We start from the raw sequence: 19,293 nt of genomic DNA on the forward strand, positions 1-19,293 counted from the left end.
GGGTGAAATTCTGGCACCCTGTGTCTGGACACCCTTCCACAGAGCTTGACTTGACCTCTGTAGGTTTCGTTAATGGGAATATCCTCTCCAGGTGGGAGTCAGGAAGGAATTGTTAGAGCCTGCCTGTTTTCTTTCGAAAGTATTGAGTGGAAGCTCTCGCTGATAAATTGTAGTTGTGAAACATGCCTGAGAAGCAGGTCCATCTGTGTGAGAGGGAGAGAGGCTCATAAGTGGGCGCTGGTATTCTCTTCTTTGTGAAATGCCAGCGTGAAATATCCTGGTAGTCCCACTTAAATTATGAAATAAATATTCAGTTATTTCTCGTTAAAGAAACCATATGTTGATCTTCCGCTGAACGCCATCACTGATACGTCTCTTGTTTGTTCTGTTTTTAATCCCAGAAGAAGTTAGCTGTGTACAACAAGATGCAGGAGTCTCTGGAAGTGACCCTTCCCAGCAAGCAAGAGGAGGATGAGAAAGACCAGCCTGCCGAGATGGAGTACCTTAACTCTCGCTGCGTCCTGTTCACTTACTTCCAGGGAGACATTGGTTCAGTAGTGGATGAACATTTCTCAAGAGCTTTGAGCCAAGCCAGTAGCTTCAATTCAGAAACTGCCCTTACCAAGAGCAAGACAGGGCTAAGTCCTCTGTGGAGAGGTAAGAGGAGCAGTAAGTTGCTCTTTCTGGCGTGGCTGACTCGGTCTGTGTTGCGGTAACACGTATTGCATTGCAGCTGAAATTTCACTCCTCTGTAGAGGTGGAAAATTCTCCCTCAAACTTGAAAGAACCGCAGAGCTTCTGGGGCTGAGTGATGTGAAGTGTTAAAGGGGGAGATGGGTGCCAGAGGCACGGAAGAAGCAGGCGCCTCCCACTCTTACCATAACCCCTGTCTCTGCCAAGGCCTGGATGGGATGGGGCAGAGCTCACGCAGCTTCACAAACCTCTCCTGCAAGGTCGGAGGCTCTTTTTTTTTTTTTTTAAGCTCCAAGTGTGAAACTTGGCCTGTGAGGAAAGAGAAAAGCTGTTTGGGATTCTGGCTTTGGACGTGAGGAAACCTATGCAGCCTTCTTGGGTGACTTTGCCAGGTGATTAGGATTCATCCACAGCTGCTTTTCAAGTGGGGAGGAGCCAGCACAGGCTGGAATAGACTGGGGGACAAGCCCTGGCCCTTGTGGCTGCAACCATGTGGTGTGGTGCATTGCAGCCTGCTCATGGGAGAGAGATGGCTGATGTTACAGCTTCCTGCATGTAAAATGGGGGTGACACTACTCTGCTTCCAAGCAGAGAGTAGAAACACGGTAGGATCTGCGAGGCATTTGCACAGTGTCATAACACTTCTGTCTTGCCGTGCATATAAATGCTTATGTGCATTATGTGCATATAAATGCTTATGTGCATTATATGCATCAGTGTAACAGAGAGAAGATCTTGCCACATATACTGGGAAGACCTTACAGGTAAGATTTCAAAATTGGTGGCTGAAGAAAGCCTTGCCAGTAAGATGCTATTTCCATTGCTGAATGTGGAGGTGTAGGTAGTTTTTTCAGATCCACAGCTGCATTATTTCTGATCACATCCTTATGTGGACTGACAGAGGGACACAAACTAAGCAACGTGAGCAGTGGCCTTGCATCAGGTTGAGTGAGAGAGATACCAGTGGGATCTGTGTGGGAGCAGTGGTGCCCATGATCAGCGACGCTGAGGTGAGACCGCGCTGATGAAAGTCACAGATATTGAAGAGATGGGATTTTTGGAAACTACTGTGGAGAGAAAAATAACACAGAAGGACTCGCTTTCCAGAAGGATGATGACAAATCCGAGGAAGTTTAAGCAAAGGTCAGCACAAGTGGCTAGGGAGCTGGAGGAATTTATGGCTTGAGCCGGGACCATTAACGTTAATGGGAAATTTTCCGTTGACTCGACTGAGAGCAGGATTGAACCTATGCTTACTAAAAAGGAGACTGGAGCGTTTATAAATGGCCCAGACAGGCTATAAATGTTTTAGAGATGGGACCAAGGCAGTCCCCAGAGACCCCGTGCCCATAGCAAGCCCTCTTCACTGAGCTTAGAGACATACCAGGGGTTGTGTGTCTTCTCTTTGACCTCAGACAGACCCAGCTCTTTTTCTCTGTCTCCCCCCGTGGTTGCACAACCACCCCCAGAGGGTTCTGCAGGGGACAGGGTGGCCTGGTATAAGGGTTCTTCAGCCACGCTGCCTCCTAACCCCATGTGCCCCATGCCCTCAGTGGGGAATGGAGGTCTGCATGTCCTAGAAGTCTTCCGGGAATAAAGTAAGGAGATCTGCCCTTTGCTGCTGCTGCACCTGCTGAAGTGGTATGAAAATCCCCAGGGAGGCTGCTGGGCAGGGCTCTGGACACTGAGAGAGCTGAGGGCATTTGCTGCTTCAGAGAACAGGAGCTGACAATGATTTTATCAGGCCCAAATGAGTTTCTGAAATATGCCTGCTTGAAAACAGTGGGAAGGAACGATGCCAACACCTTGGCCTTCTGGTTTATGTAGTATTTAGAGGTGTTCAGTTAACAGCAAATAAATGGGTCTCTGAGCAACCTGGTCTAGTTGGTATCCCTGCCCATAGCAGGGGGTTTGGAACTTAGGTGATCTTTAAGGTCCCTTCCCAGCCCCAAACGGTTTTATGGTTCTGTGAATGTGAATTTGTATCCCATTACCTACAGAGGTTAAAATACCATTAGCTTGAGGTTCTTTTATAAATGACCTTCATGGGTAGTCAGAATTTTTGTCAATTTATTGCTCAAAGATAAATTAAAAAGGAAAAAAACCTTTGCAACAACTGTTTTTGGAAGGTACAGATTTAAGTGGGAAGTGTGTGAGCATGAACTGGCTCCCCAGCTCACTCTGTTTTCTCCTTTACCTGAAAGGAGGGACTAGTAATGTTTTTTGATTTTTTTTTTGCCCTTTTTTTTTTCCCTTCCATCTTTGCGTTTGGTTTTTTTGAGTTTTTTTAAGGTGTCCTGATGAAAACACAAACTCTGATTTTATCATTGCAGTGCTATTGGGATTTTTTTTTGTTTGTTTGATCGGTTGGGGGTTTTTTTTGTTTTGTTTCAAGGAGGGATTTTGCTTACCTAGAAAAAACGGAACCCGTTGTCCTGAAAAGAACAGGTTTTCATCATTTGTATGCTGAAAATACTGACCAGTTTATTTATTCACATTAACTTGAAAACTGATTTTTTTTTTGATAAAATATAGTTCCCTGCAATAGGGTCCAGTAACACGGACTTTGAATATTCAATTTCAGGTGTAGCTACCTGCAGTCTTTTTGAGGGCGCTAACGTGACTAAAGATACCTTGAAACCGGTGTTACCTTGATGGTATTTTTATCAACGTGGTTTTTTCCCCTAGCTGAAAGGTTGGGTTTCCCTCTCTTATTTTTCTTTCCTCTCGCCCCGACTGAGGAGCAGTGTTGTACTGCAGGAAGCTCCACACGTTGTCTCCTTCCCGGTTTTCGGTGCACGTTTCGGCCACCGCGAACGTTTGCATCAGTTACCACTCCGTGGTATCCGAGATGTTGCCGTCTCCCTGCCTCCCTGTGCTTAGGGCAGGAAACTGTGGTGACTGAAGTGTCCTTCTTGGCAAACAGTTTTTGTTAAACCCCTCTTTTCCCCCTGCCCTCCCCTCTCGAAAGCCCGTGCAAGCTGCAGAGATTTTGTTCTATTTATTTTTCTTCCTCAAGGACGGTGGCTGTTCCTCCGTTGCCGTGTTCCACGGGGGCTGGGTATCTCCCAGCACTCGGGAGGGATGAAATTTTCTGGCATGTTTGTATAATCTGGCTGGGCCCTGTGTCTCCAGTGACATGACTTGGCCTTGAGCAGCGAGCTTGGACTCTGCTGCTCCACTCAGCGATGCCTTGGTGGGGGCTGGTCCACGGCAGTGTCTGACAGCAGCAGTGGCTTTGTGAAATGTGCACAGGTTTGAAAAATGGACGTGGCCAAACGTGTTTTCTGTGGCCTAGACCTCCTGCATGATTGGTAAAGCCAAACTGTTATGCAATCTGGGATGAATTCATATTGGCAAATCCGGTGGTTTAAAGTGTTCTCTCTCCTGGTATTAAAGCTGTCCTGCAGATACTTTGTGGTTTTCTGTGCTTTTTTGAAGTGCAGTGCTTTGGATTTAGGGCTTTTCCATGCAGATAACAGCCAGATAGTTTTCAAAAACTCTCGATTACAGAGGTTTCGTTTCCAGAATACTGGCAGAGCATTATCAAGCTGTGCTCCTCTGTTAAGCAGTGTGGAAAACAACAGACTGGGCATGGAGAAGTTTGGGTTTGCTTTTTTTGTGTCAGCCCAGCTGACATCACCATAAACACTCTCCACCTCAGCGTAATCCCTTTTAACAAGGAATGATTTACAAACAATACCAACTTTGGAGGGGTGTTGAGGCTTCTAAAATATGCTTGAAACTCTCTCCAGTCTCCAAGCATGAGTTGCAATAGAAATACATTGCTAAAAAAAGCGGCCCAACCTTTTGAAGAAAACCGTGTTGGAGTACAGGTTGCCAGATAAGCTTGCAGCCTCTGAAGCATTTTGGCCCAAAACATCCTCTGTGTTAGTCCATGGTGTGTTTGCAAAGTTTATTTCCTATATAGGAAGTTAATCAGACTCAATAAACTGCCTAAATCAAAGCCAGTTGATGTGTGGAAAAAATACTGTGATTTTAGTGGATTTTAAAACAGAGAGGTGAGTTGTCCAAGTGATAGAGTCAGAAAACACTTCTAAGTTTTGGTTTCCAAACTATTTTTGTATAAGCAAAGTTCAGAGGCAGGAGCATTTGAAGAATCTGTTCATTCTCAATGGTGTCTTCACCCAAGTCTCATTCCAGTTGCTTATTAAACAAAGCAAAACAAAAGGTCATTTAAAAAAAAAAAGTATTTTTATAAAAGTTATATGAGGAACAGAGGATTCCTCGCCTCATCAGATATTAAACTTCCCTGGCTTTATTCCTCCATAGGCTATTTTTATGACTGTTCTTTCATCAGAGGTGAAGTCCTGTATTTTTATGTTTCCATCTTTGACCAAAAAAAAAAAACCACCCCTGTTTGAGCTGAGACATATTGCACGAAGCAGTACTTTCTAACATGAGCTGGCAAGAGGATTGTGAGGATGGAGGTGCCAATACTTTCCTACACATCAAAAACAGTAACCGCTCCTTCCAGAGAGGAATTTTTAGAATGTGATTTCATAATGTGGAGGTATTTGAATCCATTTAAATAGAAGTTGAGCCCTAGCTGTAAGAAGCAGTGAGTCTTTTTTATTTCTGACCAAAACCTCTTTGAGCTACGTAGAGGTTTCTGGGTGTATGATCCTGTTGGGTACAGGGCAACATGGTATATTCTATAAGGGGCTAACATAAGGTCTGTTAGATATGATCTTTATACCATCAAAGCATGCAATTAGTTTGAGAAGATGTGCTATTCTTCCTTTAGCCAAATATCTCCTATTCTGTAGTGTAACCTGGTTCTCTGTCCTCAGGTGCATTTCCAGCCACAGCAGCTGCCTTTCTAAATGATATGGTCTGGACTGGTCAGGAGTTAGCCTCTCCTCATAGCTCTTGCACTGAGATCCTGAGAGGGCTGTGACCCTTCAGCCTGAAGACGAAAAATATTCTTCAGGAGGATCTTATCAATATGTTTAAAACCTGATGGGGGGCAAAATGAGAAATATGGGAGAGCCAGGCTCTCCTCAGCAATGCTCGTTGACAGGACAAGAGGCAATAGGCACAGATTAGAAAACAGGAAATTCCATCTGAACACAATAAAACTCTTTTTATTTTTCCTTGTTTTGTTGTCGGTTTGTTTTTTGTATGTTTTTTTTTTGTAATTGCTGAGGGTGGATAAAACATTTTAACATGTTGCCCAGAGAGGCTGTGGAATTTGGATCTTATTTAAAATCTGACTGGACATAGTCCTGCACAGCCTGCTCCAGTTGACCCCATTTGAGCAGGGGGATTGGACTGGCTGATCTCAAGAGGTCCCCTCTTACCTCAGCTGTCCTGTGATTTCTATAATTACTGAGGAAGTTTGAGTTCAGTAGTACAAATTTCGGAGAGTAGCAAATTGTGGTAGGTTTTTTGTCACGTAATGCGTTGTTCAGCTTCAGTGACGCTTCATTTCTCTCCTCTCTACCAGAAAGCTCAGCAATTTCAAGCCAAAGGAGCAGTTTCCCGACTTCATTTTGGACCAGCTCTTATCAGCCTCCTCCTCCACCGTGCTTAAGTGGAGTACACCCCGATTTCCCCGTCACCGCACCAGGCACCTTCCCCACACCAGATCCCGGCAGCTGGCCAGGGCACGGCCTCCATCAGACTGCCCCACCTCCTCCCCCCGCCGCCTCCGAATCCTGGCACTACCCTTTAGCATCTCAGGTGAGCCCTTCGTACGCACACATGCACGATGTGTACATGCATCGCCATCACCCCCACCCACACGTGCACCATCACCACCCCGGCTCGCACCGCGACCCCCGCTACGGGTCCCTGCTGATGCCGTCGGTCCGCGCGGCCAGGATTCCCGCTCCCCAGTGCGACGGGACAAAGGCAGACCCCGCTGCTGTCACCAGCGCTACCTCAGCATGGGCTGGAGCCTTCCACGGAACGGTGGACATTGTGCCGAGTTTTGGGTTCGACGCAGGTAAGACGGTTCGATTGTGTCCGTGGCTTGTGGCAGGAATTTGAGCGGGGGGGAAAAAGTGGACTCAGGGCTGGTTCTCGGCCGTATTCAAATGTATTTCCAGGTGGGAATCCCTCCTGTGATTGCTGTCAGGGCAGATGAGCTGTGAGACATGCTGCCTTTTTGCTGAGAGACCTTCCTCTGCCTTGGCCCCATTCAAGCCAAACGAGTTGTGACGTGATACGTGGGGGTTTTTTGTTTGTTTAAATCCTGTGGAAAATGGTTAATTATACTTCCATGTGGAAGCTCCCAGCTTGTTCAGCTAGTTCATATGCACATTCACCAAAATGTAGCTCCAGTGAACTAATAACTTGCAGTACACGAGGACTGCATCTTACCTAAGTTGCAACAGCTCAGCGTTTCCTTCCTGTGCAGTATCCAGGTGTCACAAGGAGAGTGGAGATGCTGGTTGAGCTGTGCTCGCCATCCAGCTAAACATCTTTCTGTAGGGTCTGGGTAGAGGTCTGTGAATTAGATTTATTTTCCTGCAGGGTCTGTAGCCATAGGGCAGCCTCCATGAGCTACATCTGTGCCTGTGAGCTCTGACCAGCAGGCTCTTGTCTCGGTGTTAGGAGCAGTCTGGCAGCCCTCACTTTTGCAATCAGGTGCTGGGTGACTAACAGTTTCCACCCTGGAGCTCATATGTGCTATTGAGGCCTCCTTTTTTCTGTTTGGTATTTATCTCAACGGCCCCAGTGCTTGCAGATTAATACTTTAAAAGACAGTATATTATTTGATTAAGGAAAGACTAGGTTTGCATCTCTATTACCTTTTCATTAAAGTGTCTCTCTTTTTGGCAGCTCTCACTGACTGATTCAATGTGTGAGAAGTACTTCCTTGCCTTGACTGGTGCACAGAGCAATGAAGAATTAGTGGGGAAAAATTTCTTAAAGATGAAATACAATGAACTGAATACAAATTCCTTTCTCTTCCACTTAAAGCAACTGGGAACCAATAATCTCTTCTAAATAAAATACTATGCCATTTGCTGCCTCAAGAAAATTAAGGAAAAGCTTATTAGGATTATTAACACTGCAAAAATTTATATCTATTAATAACATTTCCAGCTATACCAGTGATGCATTTTATGCTTTTGGCTATAGAATGACAGTCTAACCAGACTGGAATCTCAAGTTTTGCCCCTGTGACAAATTCCATGGGGGGAGTGAGCTGAACTTCCCTGAAGTATGAGCAGACTTTCACTGCCAGTGGTAGAGGGGATGAGCCCCCTGGTCTCACACCAGCCCCAGCAGCCCAGCTGCAGAGCTCTGCTCTTTGACTTAGGGTTTTGGGGATGGAGCTGAGAACTGCGTAGGGAATTATTAGTCAGAAGAAACTGCTACCTGGCTTGGGTTTAAGTCCAGCCTAGACTGTGAGTAGTTTCAGTGCTGTGCAAGCTGGTTTGCTTACTGCTGCTTTGTTGGTAGTAGTGCCTGGAATAAACCAGGGGCTCTTTCCCTTTAAGAGCACAGTACCTTAAAAAAGGGACTGTGGGTCCTAGCACTGCCTTACAGGACTAATACAGCTTTTCCCTGATGCTACCTGCTCCTTGTAAAAATCCCTATGGAGAGGTACAGTAGGATGCCAGTTTTTTCAGGATCCTGATTTGGCAGTGGCTTGCGTGTCATGTAGTTGATCAGTGAGGAACTGGAAAAGGTCTGAACTGTTAATTTCCCCCTCTGTGGGGGGAAAAGAAAGAGGGGAAATGTGTGACTGATTCGCAGGAACAGAGGATCTCAGCAGATCAGTGTCTTGTGGCTGCTCAAAATAACCATGCACCGAAACACAACAGCAAAATCCTGTTAGGCAGCCCCAGAGTTGGAAACAAGGGTGCAAGCAGTGAAACACAGCAGGCAGTGGAGGCCTGTGACATTACAATTACTTGGCCTCTTTCCTTGCACACTCATCCCTCCTTCCTTGCTGGGAAGGGCAGGAAGGCTGAGCTCCCTTTTCAGCCTTGCCTCTGCAGCTCGTGCAGTTGAGACAAGTGCTTTGGTTACAGGCACTCAAGGCGTGATCTTGGTGAAAAGAAGGAACTTAATTGCCTCGGTGTTTTGCTTGCACATCAAAAGGTGTCAGCCCAGGGAAGGTGTGCTGTGCTGTGGGGAGAGAAGGGGGCTGCTGAAGTACCACACTGAGTCACATCCAGCACCAGTGAAGCTTTTACTGCTTCATGTGCACTTCAGGGGGAGACTTGTACTGGATAAGTCTCCACATCACACAGAATTTCGTTGCATTTAATGCTAATGTGAGACAGCTATCTCAGCAGAGAGGCCAGAAACCGAAGGGCCTGGAAGAATGTACTGGCTTTTAGTGACACAGAGGTGATTTCTTCACAGTAGGGTAAGGCCATGGTGGCAAGAATACATCACTTCTGAAAGTGTTTGCTCATGTGTCCCTGGAGAATACAGCCTGTGGAGCTGTGAATATATCAGATTCTGGGAGCTTCAGGTGATTTATACTTAAAAAGTTCATTTGCTATATACCTAGATGTTGCTTTTCAGAGCTCTGCAGCTAAAAGCTGATTCCCTTATGGTGGGTCACGTTTCTTGTGCTGCTGTCACATGCGATTACGGAAACATTTGAAAAATTCCTCCTGCTGAATTAAATGGAATGATAACGTTGGGATCAGGGCGGGCTGCCTGTAACCTTACCCTCTTCCAGCTACATTGTTGCATCTCTGCCATACTAAGCCAAATAATCGATCTCATGAAGGGATGGTGCTGAATCACTCCAGGGGTTAAGAGGAGGTTCCCCTGGCGTGCACGGTGGAGTTTGGGAATTTATGTTTCAGAGCGGATTGCCCGGGACATCAGTGTAGCACTGCTCGTTGGGCTTACAAAGTATCGATCTGCCTCGCATATCTGTTTGAACTTACATGGTCCTGTTTTAGAGAATGAAGAGGGATTTATACCTGATTCCCGTTACATGTGGCTTAATCCTAACGTTGTATGCTGCAAATTAAGCCCTTTTAGAAGCTTTTTTTATTGGTACAAGTGGGATTAAAGAAAATGCAGGTCTACCTCAAGGTCTCTTAAAACCTGTTACTTTTGTTTCTGCTGGTGTGTAGTGCCTTCCCGAAGCCGAAGTGCCCGAGCTATAATGCTCAGTGTAAAAGTATGTCTTGTATGGACTTTTTTTATGTGTATAAACACACTGGTGTAAGCACAGCATGTTTGTGCTTTAGGCCACAACTCCCTGCAAAGCCGAGGTCAGACTCTGACAGCGCCGGCTGTGATTCATGGCTCTGCCAGATCCTCCTGTTTACATGGAGGGGTGTGCAAGCAGAGCCCAGCACTTAAGATCAGGGGCTGGGGAGGGGAATTGCTGTCCTGAAGTGGAGCTGGTGGTTACAGCCATGAGTGTTTCCCTCGGGAGCAGGGCAGGAGATGTCCTGCTCACCAGGAGTTCAGCTGATCAGTCGGATCTGGCTGTGCTGGCAGCTGCCTGGTCTGCAGGCAGCCCTGTGGGGAGGAGAGCAGAGCAACTTGCTTTGCTACTGCAGGGCCTAGGAGGATATCCTGTCCTGCTGTTGGACAGATGTGCTGGAGGAGGCTTCCTGTAGCCCTAGCACACTAGAAGCAAAGCGGGATTCTGGCATATCTGACGGCTCTAAGTCTGTATTGAAATCGAGGTGCACATTCTTTATCGTGTGAAGGTAACACCCACTGAGGTGAATAACTTTAAATTTAGGTGAATTAATGAACATACTCTAGTCTTGGCTACCTGTGAAAAGTCTGCTTTTGGAAACGCCTGCACATCAGTTTGACACATTGAATATGGAATTTGAGGGATCAATCTGCTGCCTCCTGTGCATTTGTCTCTGTTCACACACATCCCACGAGTTTTTTCACAACTCATTAAATTTGTTTAGATGTTCCTACAGAAACTGCACGATGTTCCTGTGGCAATTAGCTATAAGGTTGGTGTCCCAGAGACAGGGGACACCTGTGATAATCCTGACTCGTGCAGTGCAAGCCAGGATGTCCCTGCTTAGGACAGGCTGCAAGTGAAAGCTCTCTGTTAGCAGCAGGGTTGCACTTGGGTTCTGTGTTAGGACTGCAGATGACCTTGCCATGAAGGAGGTGGGAATATAATGAGGAAAAGGCATGGAAAGTGTTCCACATTAAGTTCTAAGTAGCTAAGGCAGCTTTGGCCTTTTTTTTTTTTTTTCCTTTTGATTGTTTTCTGTGGCTTTTTAGGTTTAATAGCTATACCTTAAACCTCTTTGTTACAGTTATTTGTGTCTTGCAAAGATACCTGTCTAGAAAGGTATCTGCTCAACTGGTTATTCCCCTTCTACCAGTTGCTACTGTCAGGTGGATGACCTCTTAAGCAGGTGTGTGTCATTTGTTTTAAGCTGCTAGGATCCATATAACATGTTTCTCTTCTTACAAGTTTCCACTGCCTCTGGTGGCCTTTAGCGCTCCACTGGTGAACTTAAATGACTTCTTTATCCTCTGAAAGGTTTCTGCTGTCTGAATTCCTCTGTCTTTTTATTTTTTTTCCTCTTTCCTTCCTCCTTCCTTCCTTCTTTTTTCGGGGTCATCTTCATTTAAAAAACTGTGAACAGCAGAGGAAAAATAGCCCCAAATTGTCATCACTAACTTGGAGGAAGCTTTGAAGGGAAGTAGCAGCAGTTTGTTACATCTCTGCCTGTGTATGATGCTGCCAGGAAAACAAGTAGCCCTTAAGCAACAGGGAGACATCTTCACTGAATAAAAAGTCTCTGAATTTGTTTTTATAGGCGTGCTCTAGATGAGGGATATCCCAGTTTTTCCAGTCTGAAGAAGCAGGTGCCAATGGAGCAGAAAGCCCCTGGACAAGGTTTGGTGTGCCATACCTGTGTGCTTGGCTTTCCCTGCCTCTTCACTTCTGGACACAGAAGTGTTTGTGCACTGCTTAGGAATCCTGACATGGATAGAGCCGTGTGCTGTCATCTTTTCTGTGACCATCAACTGCTTTGTAACTCAGCTGCGTGAAATGCTGATCATCATTAAATATTTAGCTGGTTTTGCTCTTAAAACAAGGAGGTAGTTGTCAGATCTGAACCCTTCGTGCCTATTAGGCTTTCTGGAAACATGTGGGACTTCCTGTGTGTTTCTCTGGGTGATGAAATACGGAAATGGGATCTGTGCTGAGCACACAGATCTGTCAGTTTTGGCAGGTTAAATACTGAGTGAACATGCTACAACATCATTGAAGTCTGGAGTTGAACCGATTTACATTAGTGGTGAAATCACCCCTAAATCCTTGGCTGATGCATTGGTCTTGGGGCACTGTAGCAGGGCAATGTGTAGGATGGCACCCAGGAGCTTTACTGTCTGTATAGGAATGATGATTTATGGTGGGAAGTGCACCTTCATTTCATAGAACATGTTTTACTTGGCTCAAAACACTAAGGGGCAGGTTTTATGTTGTTGGGTTTTAAGTGCCCTACTACCTCTGAAAATATGTGCCTGCACCTCACTCCTTTTTGCTTTCCCTATAAATGAGCAAGAATGTATCTTCTTCAGGAAGTTTAACCTGCATCTCCCTTTCTGTTGTCTGGATTTTAGGTTTACGCCCTGTTAGGTGTAAATCTAGAGAAGATTAAATCCCTCTGGAGCAGAGAAATCCCAGATTATAATACAGGTTCCAAGTCTATAATGCTAAAGCCACAACACAGCACCACATTTATTAGGTAGTCCTCACTTTTTACAAAGGAAAATGTTAGAGGAACTCATAACAAATGCAAGCTGAAAATCATTAATTTTTCCCATGTGGAAGCACTAGCCATTCTTGGCTGAAAATCTAACACTCTGTAGGTGAAATTATTTGGGTTTTTTACATGCTGCAGGAACGTTGTCCCTCTCTCCTCTCTAAGGTGAAATGCCACAGAAACTGTGAGATCCTAGAGTGTCCCAGGCTTTGTCTGGAGGAAGGTAGTGTGTGTGGCTGGCCCCTGTCAGGAAACATTACTCTGTTGCATACTGGATTATCCATGCAGATCTTGCTGGAGGGGTTTTTGTACCGTGCCGTACTCCACATTAGGTCAAAACAAGGAAACACATACAGGATTTTATCAGCGTTCCTGAACTGCTTGAGCCAGTCTCAAACTTAAGTGTGGTTTAAGCTTACCATGCCTCAAAAATTGGGAGTAGTAACAGTGTTGCTAACAGGTTCAATAAGCTGGTAAATTGTGGGGTTTTTTCTTTTTTTCTTTTTTCTTCTTTTTTCTTTTTTTTTTTTAAATCAAAACTTGTTTATTCTTATTTTGGTTGCTCGGGGAGGGGGGGGACAAAAAAAAAACAAAACAAACACTCTACCAAATTTTAATTATTTTTCTTTTCTCTTGTGAAATGCAGGTCTACAACATCAGGACAAGGGCAAGGAAACTGCTTGGTTCTGAAGTGCAGAGAAATTCAGACCAGCTAGAGCTGGAGTCAGCACAGCTGGGCGGGCAGTACAGCAGTCATTGACTCCTTTTGCATGGAGCAGAGGACACACATGAAGATGAAGAGCCAACTATTTTGGTTTTGCTGTTGAGCCTTTTTGTTTGTAAGGCCGTTTATGGGTCCCACAGCATTGGAAAAAAAACCCAGAAACCTAACTTCTCTTTCTTTCCTCATCTGAGCCTGCTGCAGCTGGGCAACCTAACTCCTTTCTGCTCCTTTAACAGTGTTTTGTTTTGTTCAGCTTGATATTTTTATGAACAGTCTCAATTGTCAGGAAAAAAAAAAACAAACTCTCCCTTGACTACAGCGCGCCTCCTTTCAGGAATACAGTATTTTGTAGCTCTTTGTGCATCTATTTTTGTAGAAATACAGAAAGTTTGGGTAAGGATTGATGGGCTATTTTAGGATGACATATTTTTTTAAAAAAAAAAATTGTAAAATTGTTAAGTTCTGTTTAAAGAACTTGCTCTCAGAGAAGCACTGGCAAAAATGTATAAAATGCTATTTTTAGATGTCCGTGACGTGTTTGTGCATTTTGGGTTTTTTTTGTTTGTTACCTCAAATGTCTATCTTTCCTTTCTTTTTAAAGAGCTAAACCTCCCTCGTTTCCACATTACTAGATTTTGATGTTTTTGTCCTTTTGTTCTAGCTTAAGCAAGTATAATTCGCACCTAAAGTTTCAGCCAAGTATTTTTTCCTGATGTTAGATTGTAGTAAGGGTATTTGTATTTTTTCTTGCTTCTAAAGGTGGCTTTGTGCTGGGCTGATTGTCAGAAACTCGCAAACACCTTTAGCATAAAATGAAGCTTGAGGTTACAGGAACTGCATTTCCAACCCATCCATTCTTTGAAAATGGACCAAATACTCTTACGGATTTAAACCAAATGTAAATTTGGGCCTCTTCTATGATCCACTGAAGATGCTGAACATCTTCAATCTCCTGTGGGTTATGTTGCAGGCCCTCGAAGTGCTCATAAATATCAGTACAATCTTATAGGCAGGACTTTTTCAGATAAGCCATTTCGAGGGGTGGTGACTTACAACATCAATATTCAGGGAAAAAAAGCCAGGTTTATAAAAACGTGCGGCTCGTGGAAACAAACCATTTTTAACTGGCCTGATCTGTGTGCTGAGCACCTCGAGGAGAGCGCTGAAATCTTCATCTCCTGTTGACTGCAGAGTGTGTTTGTCCAGCCCGGGCTGTGCTGTGGGCCTTGCGAGACCCCAGCTGCAGCTCTTGGGTTTCATGACCAGTTGCACGTGCTCAGCGTGCACACGTTGAGGCTTGGCTGCCATCAGGGGCGAGGAATCTGGAGACTTGGAAAACAGGGCGGCCACATCCAACCCCAGCCCTCTGCAGCGTCTGGGAAAACCCCCTTTCTGGCCTGGGCCTTGGGTCTGACTTGCATAATGAGGAGTTTAGTTGGAGCCAAGGGGAGCGTGCTCCAGTCCCAAATAAGGGCTGCAAGGTCGCCCTTGGCAGCCTCGGTGCTGCCTCCGTGTCCAACCCATGGAGACTCCAGCGAGTGTCAGCAAGTGCTTAGGTGGGACTGAGGAGAGCCCAGGGTCGGGTCCTGGGTTGCCAGGTCCTGGCTGTTGCTTGGAGATGTTGCCTTTCTCTGTGCACCCAGGGTCCCTCTGTAATGTTTCCTGAGGCTCTTGAAACCTATTGCCTTTTTTACCACTGTTTTCAGACGTCCCTTTTCGAAAGACACACCAGCTGAGTGGAAACCAAGGCATAATCGCGTGGCTGAGATAAGAAACGGTTTAATTTCAAGGCACTGGGCGTTGTAAATGTAGTTTTGTCAGGTGGAGACCACATGGATCTGCGTGTGAAAGGGGAGGGGGGGTGTTGGGATGTGCATGCCACTCCAGGGTTCAGGGCTCCCTCCCCGCTCTGCTGCTTCACTCCAACCCTTTTGAACTTGATCCTATGAGGTGTTGAGTGTTCTCCCTTGTCACATGACAGGACTTGACATGCTGGCACTGGAGGCATTAGAATTATATCACAATTTGGCAATACCCTTATACATATATATATATATATTATTTGAAGTTTGAGGCAACGTATAAGTGCTGAATGGACTATGCTTAAATATTGCTTTAAAATAGAGGGGTTATAGTTTCTGTGTTGGGATGATGAATTAAATGTGATGGGGTTTTTTTCCTCATCTTTATAGTCCATCAGTATTTCTTTCTCTTAATAAATTTCACTCTCATGACAGTGCTATATATTACTGCTGCTCTGGTGGAGCTGGCTTCTCAGTTTGTCAATAAATTCGTCATGCAATGGGAAAACTGTATGGGAGGGAATGTAGTAATAGCTGTCACAGTTCACTGTCTTATCAGGACAGGATAGTTCAAGAAATATTTCAAAAATAAGAGTTCTGACTTAGGAATTCTGACAGTATTAGAAATACTGGGGGGAAAAAAAAAATCCAAGGTATTTTTGTGGTTTGTTTTTTTTTTTCCCTGGACTTGGCAAAGCTGGAAGGCAAAGAAACAATATGTCGTCAATAAACTTCAGGGAGGGAGACTTTGGGTGGCAGGAGAGGCAAAAGAAAAGGCAACATTTCTTTTTGAGGTGTAGTGTGTTTGACTTCCTGAAATAGTTCAAAGTGTAGCAAGAGCGGTCTGTTCGTTGCCTTCCTCTTCACAAGTTCATACTATGAGGCACCTCCTCCAGTTCCCTGTGGATGTCGAAGCAAAATGGGACACAAAAAACCCAGGCCGGCAGTTTGCACTGGAATCTCTCTCTGGATTGTGTTACTGGGTTGTTGGTTAGTGGGGATGAATAAGTGGTGAAGATCTCTTCCACCTTGAGGACTACTGTTCTGTGCCCAGTTTCCACTTGCTGAACCTGTGCGTGAGCTGAAGGAACTTCTGTTGCTCCGCAGGCTCTGAGAGGCAAGTGCCAATAAAAACCTGCCATCGTCTGTAGCCATTCCTGCACCAGTCAGCTGACTCTGAAAATTAAATAAATCAAATTCTTTTCCCTCAGTCACTAACTGTCCCCTGTGCTAACAAGCGAGTTGAAAGTGCAAGTGCGTAGCAGTACCCCTGTTTCTGTGCTCTACAATTTGGAGGATGGAAAAGGGAAAAAAACCAAAAACCCTTCCCTGTGACAAACTTTTTAAGTTAAATTCAGCAGATTTACTTCACTCTCTCTCTCTGGTATACACACTCTCACACGCACAAATGTGCTTATGAGAAGCAGATGCTGCGATGGTTTTGTTCTTGAAAGAGGAGGGGAACGCTCGCTCGCAACGTTGCAGTCGTGGAGAATTGGTGGCAGTGAGAAAGAAACAGAAATGTTAACACTGCTCAAGTTTCTGCAGATAGGAAAAAAAGGCCCTTAAAATCAGGTCACAGATAAGTTACGTGTCTTAATGCGTTACTGAAGGAGTTGTTTTGTTCTTTTTATGTGTGATGAGTTCTGACGCTGTCCCAGGAAAGTGGATGATTCATTTTGAGAGGGCTTATGAAACATGTTGTACTGTATCACTATTTCTGGGAGAACATAGGGAGATTGTTGTTTTATTTCAAGAAAATCAACATACTAAACTCCTAAAGTGTTCCAGGATTTTATTTGTTCCTACCAATGTTGAGAAATCTGCCGTTAATTTTTGTGTCTTCATTTGAAGACCGGGAGGGTTCAAGCTGTCCACCACTTTTTGAAAAGCAGATACCAGTTTGTTTCAACGGCCCATTTCCATCCACACAAGATGATGGAATAGTGCAGCTACTGACTGCCCTGGAGATTTGATTTCTGGAGAGCTGAGTAAGCTGCACTTGGCAAGAGTAAAATTCACTGTGTTCTGATTCCTTTCGTCACCAGGTGCAAAAGTTCAGTTATCAGTTTATCCAATACCTCTTTTACAGTGTGATGGTCTCCAGTGAATGGCAGGTTTTCCTTCAGTCATCTACTCCTGCATCAAAACACGCTTTCAAGAATGGATCTCTCATCACAGCTCTCAGAGAGCAGAGGTTGTGGGAGGGGAGTGTCACGTTTCCCCCCCCACCTGCACTTAGGATTGCCTTGCCTGCCCCCCAACCTTTCTGCTTCCAGGCACACAGACCTGTGTCTTGCTCCCACAGTTTTTTATGTGTATGTATATATGTCTGCACAAATATATATGTACACATACACACGTAGCTATACCTGGTGCCTCCGTTCCACCCTCGTGCTTCAAGTGCACAACCTTTGGAAATAAAGTGAATGACATCACCAGATCTCATCTGAGATGGAAAACGTAGGCGGTTTTTTGCGTTCTCTGTCGACTCAGGAGCGAATAGATTTTTTCCATGCTTGTAAAAACAAAACCCAAACAAATACCCAACAAAAAAACCCCTTTCAAAACACCTGATTGGTTCTGTCTGTAAAGATGACCCTGGAGACAGCAGAGTTATGTGGAGAGGTGCAATATTTTGCCTTTCCACAGGCGAGTATATCTTTGAATATGATTCTTTTAATTAATTTCAGGTACAAGCTTTTCCTCCGTATCAATGGACCAGCAACATGTATTTCTTATAAACAACTCAGAAATATATATGATTTTTAAGTTGAGTTCTTGGTTTTAGTATGTCAGCCTTTGAGCCTTTAAAGGGTATTTGGATGATAAATATTGTTTGTGTGGGGATTTTTAAAAAAAAAGTTGATGCATGCTCTTTGGAACTGATAATCTCATGTGAAGTGGGAAGGTATTTAAAAATAAATACTGCTTTTACATATTAGCCCTATGGGCACAATCTGACAGCTGTGATGCAGGAACATGTCCCTTTAAAAACTAAAGAAGCCTTGGCCTGAGCAAGTTCAAAATCCAGTCTTTGGGACAGGAGAGGCAGGAGTGGTCGTCTTGGAAGAGTTGAGCTGGTAGAGCTGAGAGCAGAGATGATCCTCTCCAGCATTGTATGGAGGTGGCTGAGCAGTCACTGCTCAACATATTAAATGTGGACTATGTTAGCAGGTTTAAACTTACAGGGTGAATTGTAAATGTCCCTGGAAACCTGTGTCTGCCCTTGGTCAGCACAGCGCCCATGACCCTCTCCCTGTTCTTGCTCTGCAGTCTCTGTGACACCATAGTGGGACCTATGAAAGCTGGGCTGGAGTTCCCTGTGAAGTGCAAGATGTTTTCTGCTGCCAATTAAAAAAGAAAATTTAGGGATGGGGGTCATTAAAACGTCACAATGATCTCGTGCACCTGCACAGAGGCTCAAGCCTTCAGGATAAACGAGCTAACTGGCTGTGCATCATTGATCATGGCCGTTTGCCTGCAGGAGCCTGATTCTGCTTCCTCCTGTTGGTGTCTTTGGAAATCTTCAATGGCATTGGCATCACTGGGACCAGCCTTGGATGCCTGAATTGCAGCCCAGTGTTGGCTGGCACAGTGTCGTGGCCCGGGCATCAGTGCCAGACATCAGTGGGAATCATCGTCGACTCTGGGCTCAGGTATTTAGTACCTATAGACAGCTGATATTTATAGCAGTTGAGGTTTACAGTAATCTAAAGTATCTGCAGAATGTGCTGCACTTTCCCTGCTGGCTGTTTGTAGCTGTTGTTTGAAACCATCAGTCAAATCAGGGTCCCTCTCTCCCCCCCCACACCTGTTTTCCAATCTTGCTTCCCTCAAAATTCCATCAAACTTTTTTTTGCCCCTCCCATCAAAACTGATGGGGGGGAGGGCTTTGTATAAAGAAAAGTGTCACTGTTTATTACTGAATAAATAATTTAATGTGAATTTTATTGTTTAATTTTTTCATGTCGAATTTTTAGTTTGGTCTGTGTTTCTCACCAATTAGCTATTTCTTTATTCTTATGCAACTGAAGAACTCATAAACTACAGCATCCTGAGTTTCTGTTCTTTGCATGGGATTAATTTTTTTTTCCTGTTGAAAACACCATAAAACAAGTGTTCTAAACTGGTTCTGTACTACAATTAAACAGAGTGAAAGCCTAGCATCAAAAGAATTTCAAACAGGGATCTCATGGAGGCACAAGCTTGCTTTTTCATGTAGTTTCAATTGCTTCTGCTACAATGTCCTCTTTTTTTTTTTTAATATCTTTTTTAAATTGCTTTAACACTAGAGGCTATTTTACAGTCAGATCTGGTAGAATCACCACCTGAGACTTCTTAGTGTAAGACCCTTTTTAAT

At 44.6% G+C, this 19,293-nt stretch overlaps 1 protein-coding gene across 1 annotated transcript; it reads left to right on the forward strand.

The window, feature by feature from the left end:
* The first annotated feature begins 404 nt into the window (after positions 1 to 404).
* Positions 405 to 18,996, forward strand: VGLL3 (vestigial like family member 3). Its single transcript, XM_027663565.1, has 3 exons — positions 405 to 657; positions 6,164 to 6,664; positions 13,051 to 18,996. Exons 1-3 carry the CDS (start codon positions 426 to 428, stop codon positions 13,092 to 13,094), a joined length of 777 nt encoding a protein of 258 aa, XP_027519366.1. The 5' UTR covers positions 405 to 425; the 3' UTR covers positions 13,095 to 18,996.
* Positions 18,997 to 19,293: the final 297 nt, after the last annotated feature.

This window comes from Corapipo altera, unplaced genomic scaffold (assembly GCF_003945725.1).
Source record: "Corapipo altera isolate COAL_440 unplaced genomic scaffold, ASM394572v1 165, whole genome shotgun sequence".
NCBI lineage: Eukaryota > Metazoa > Chordata > Aves > Passeriformes > Pipridae > Corapipo > Corapipo altera.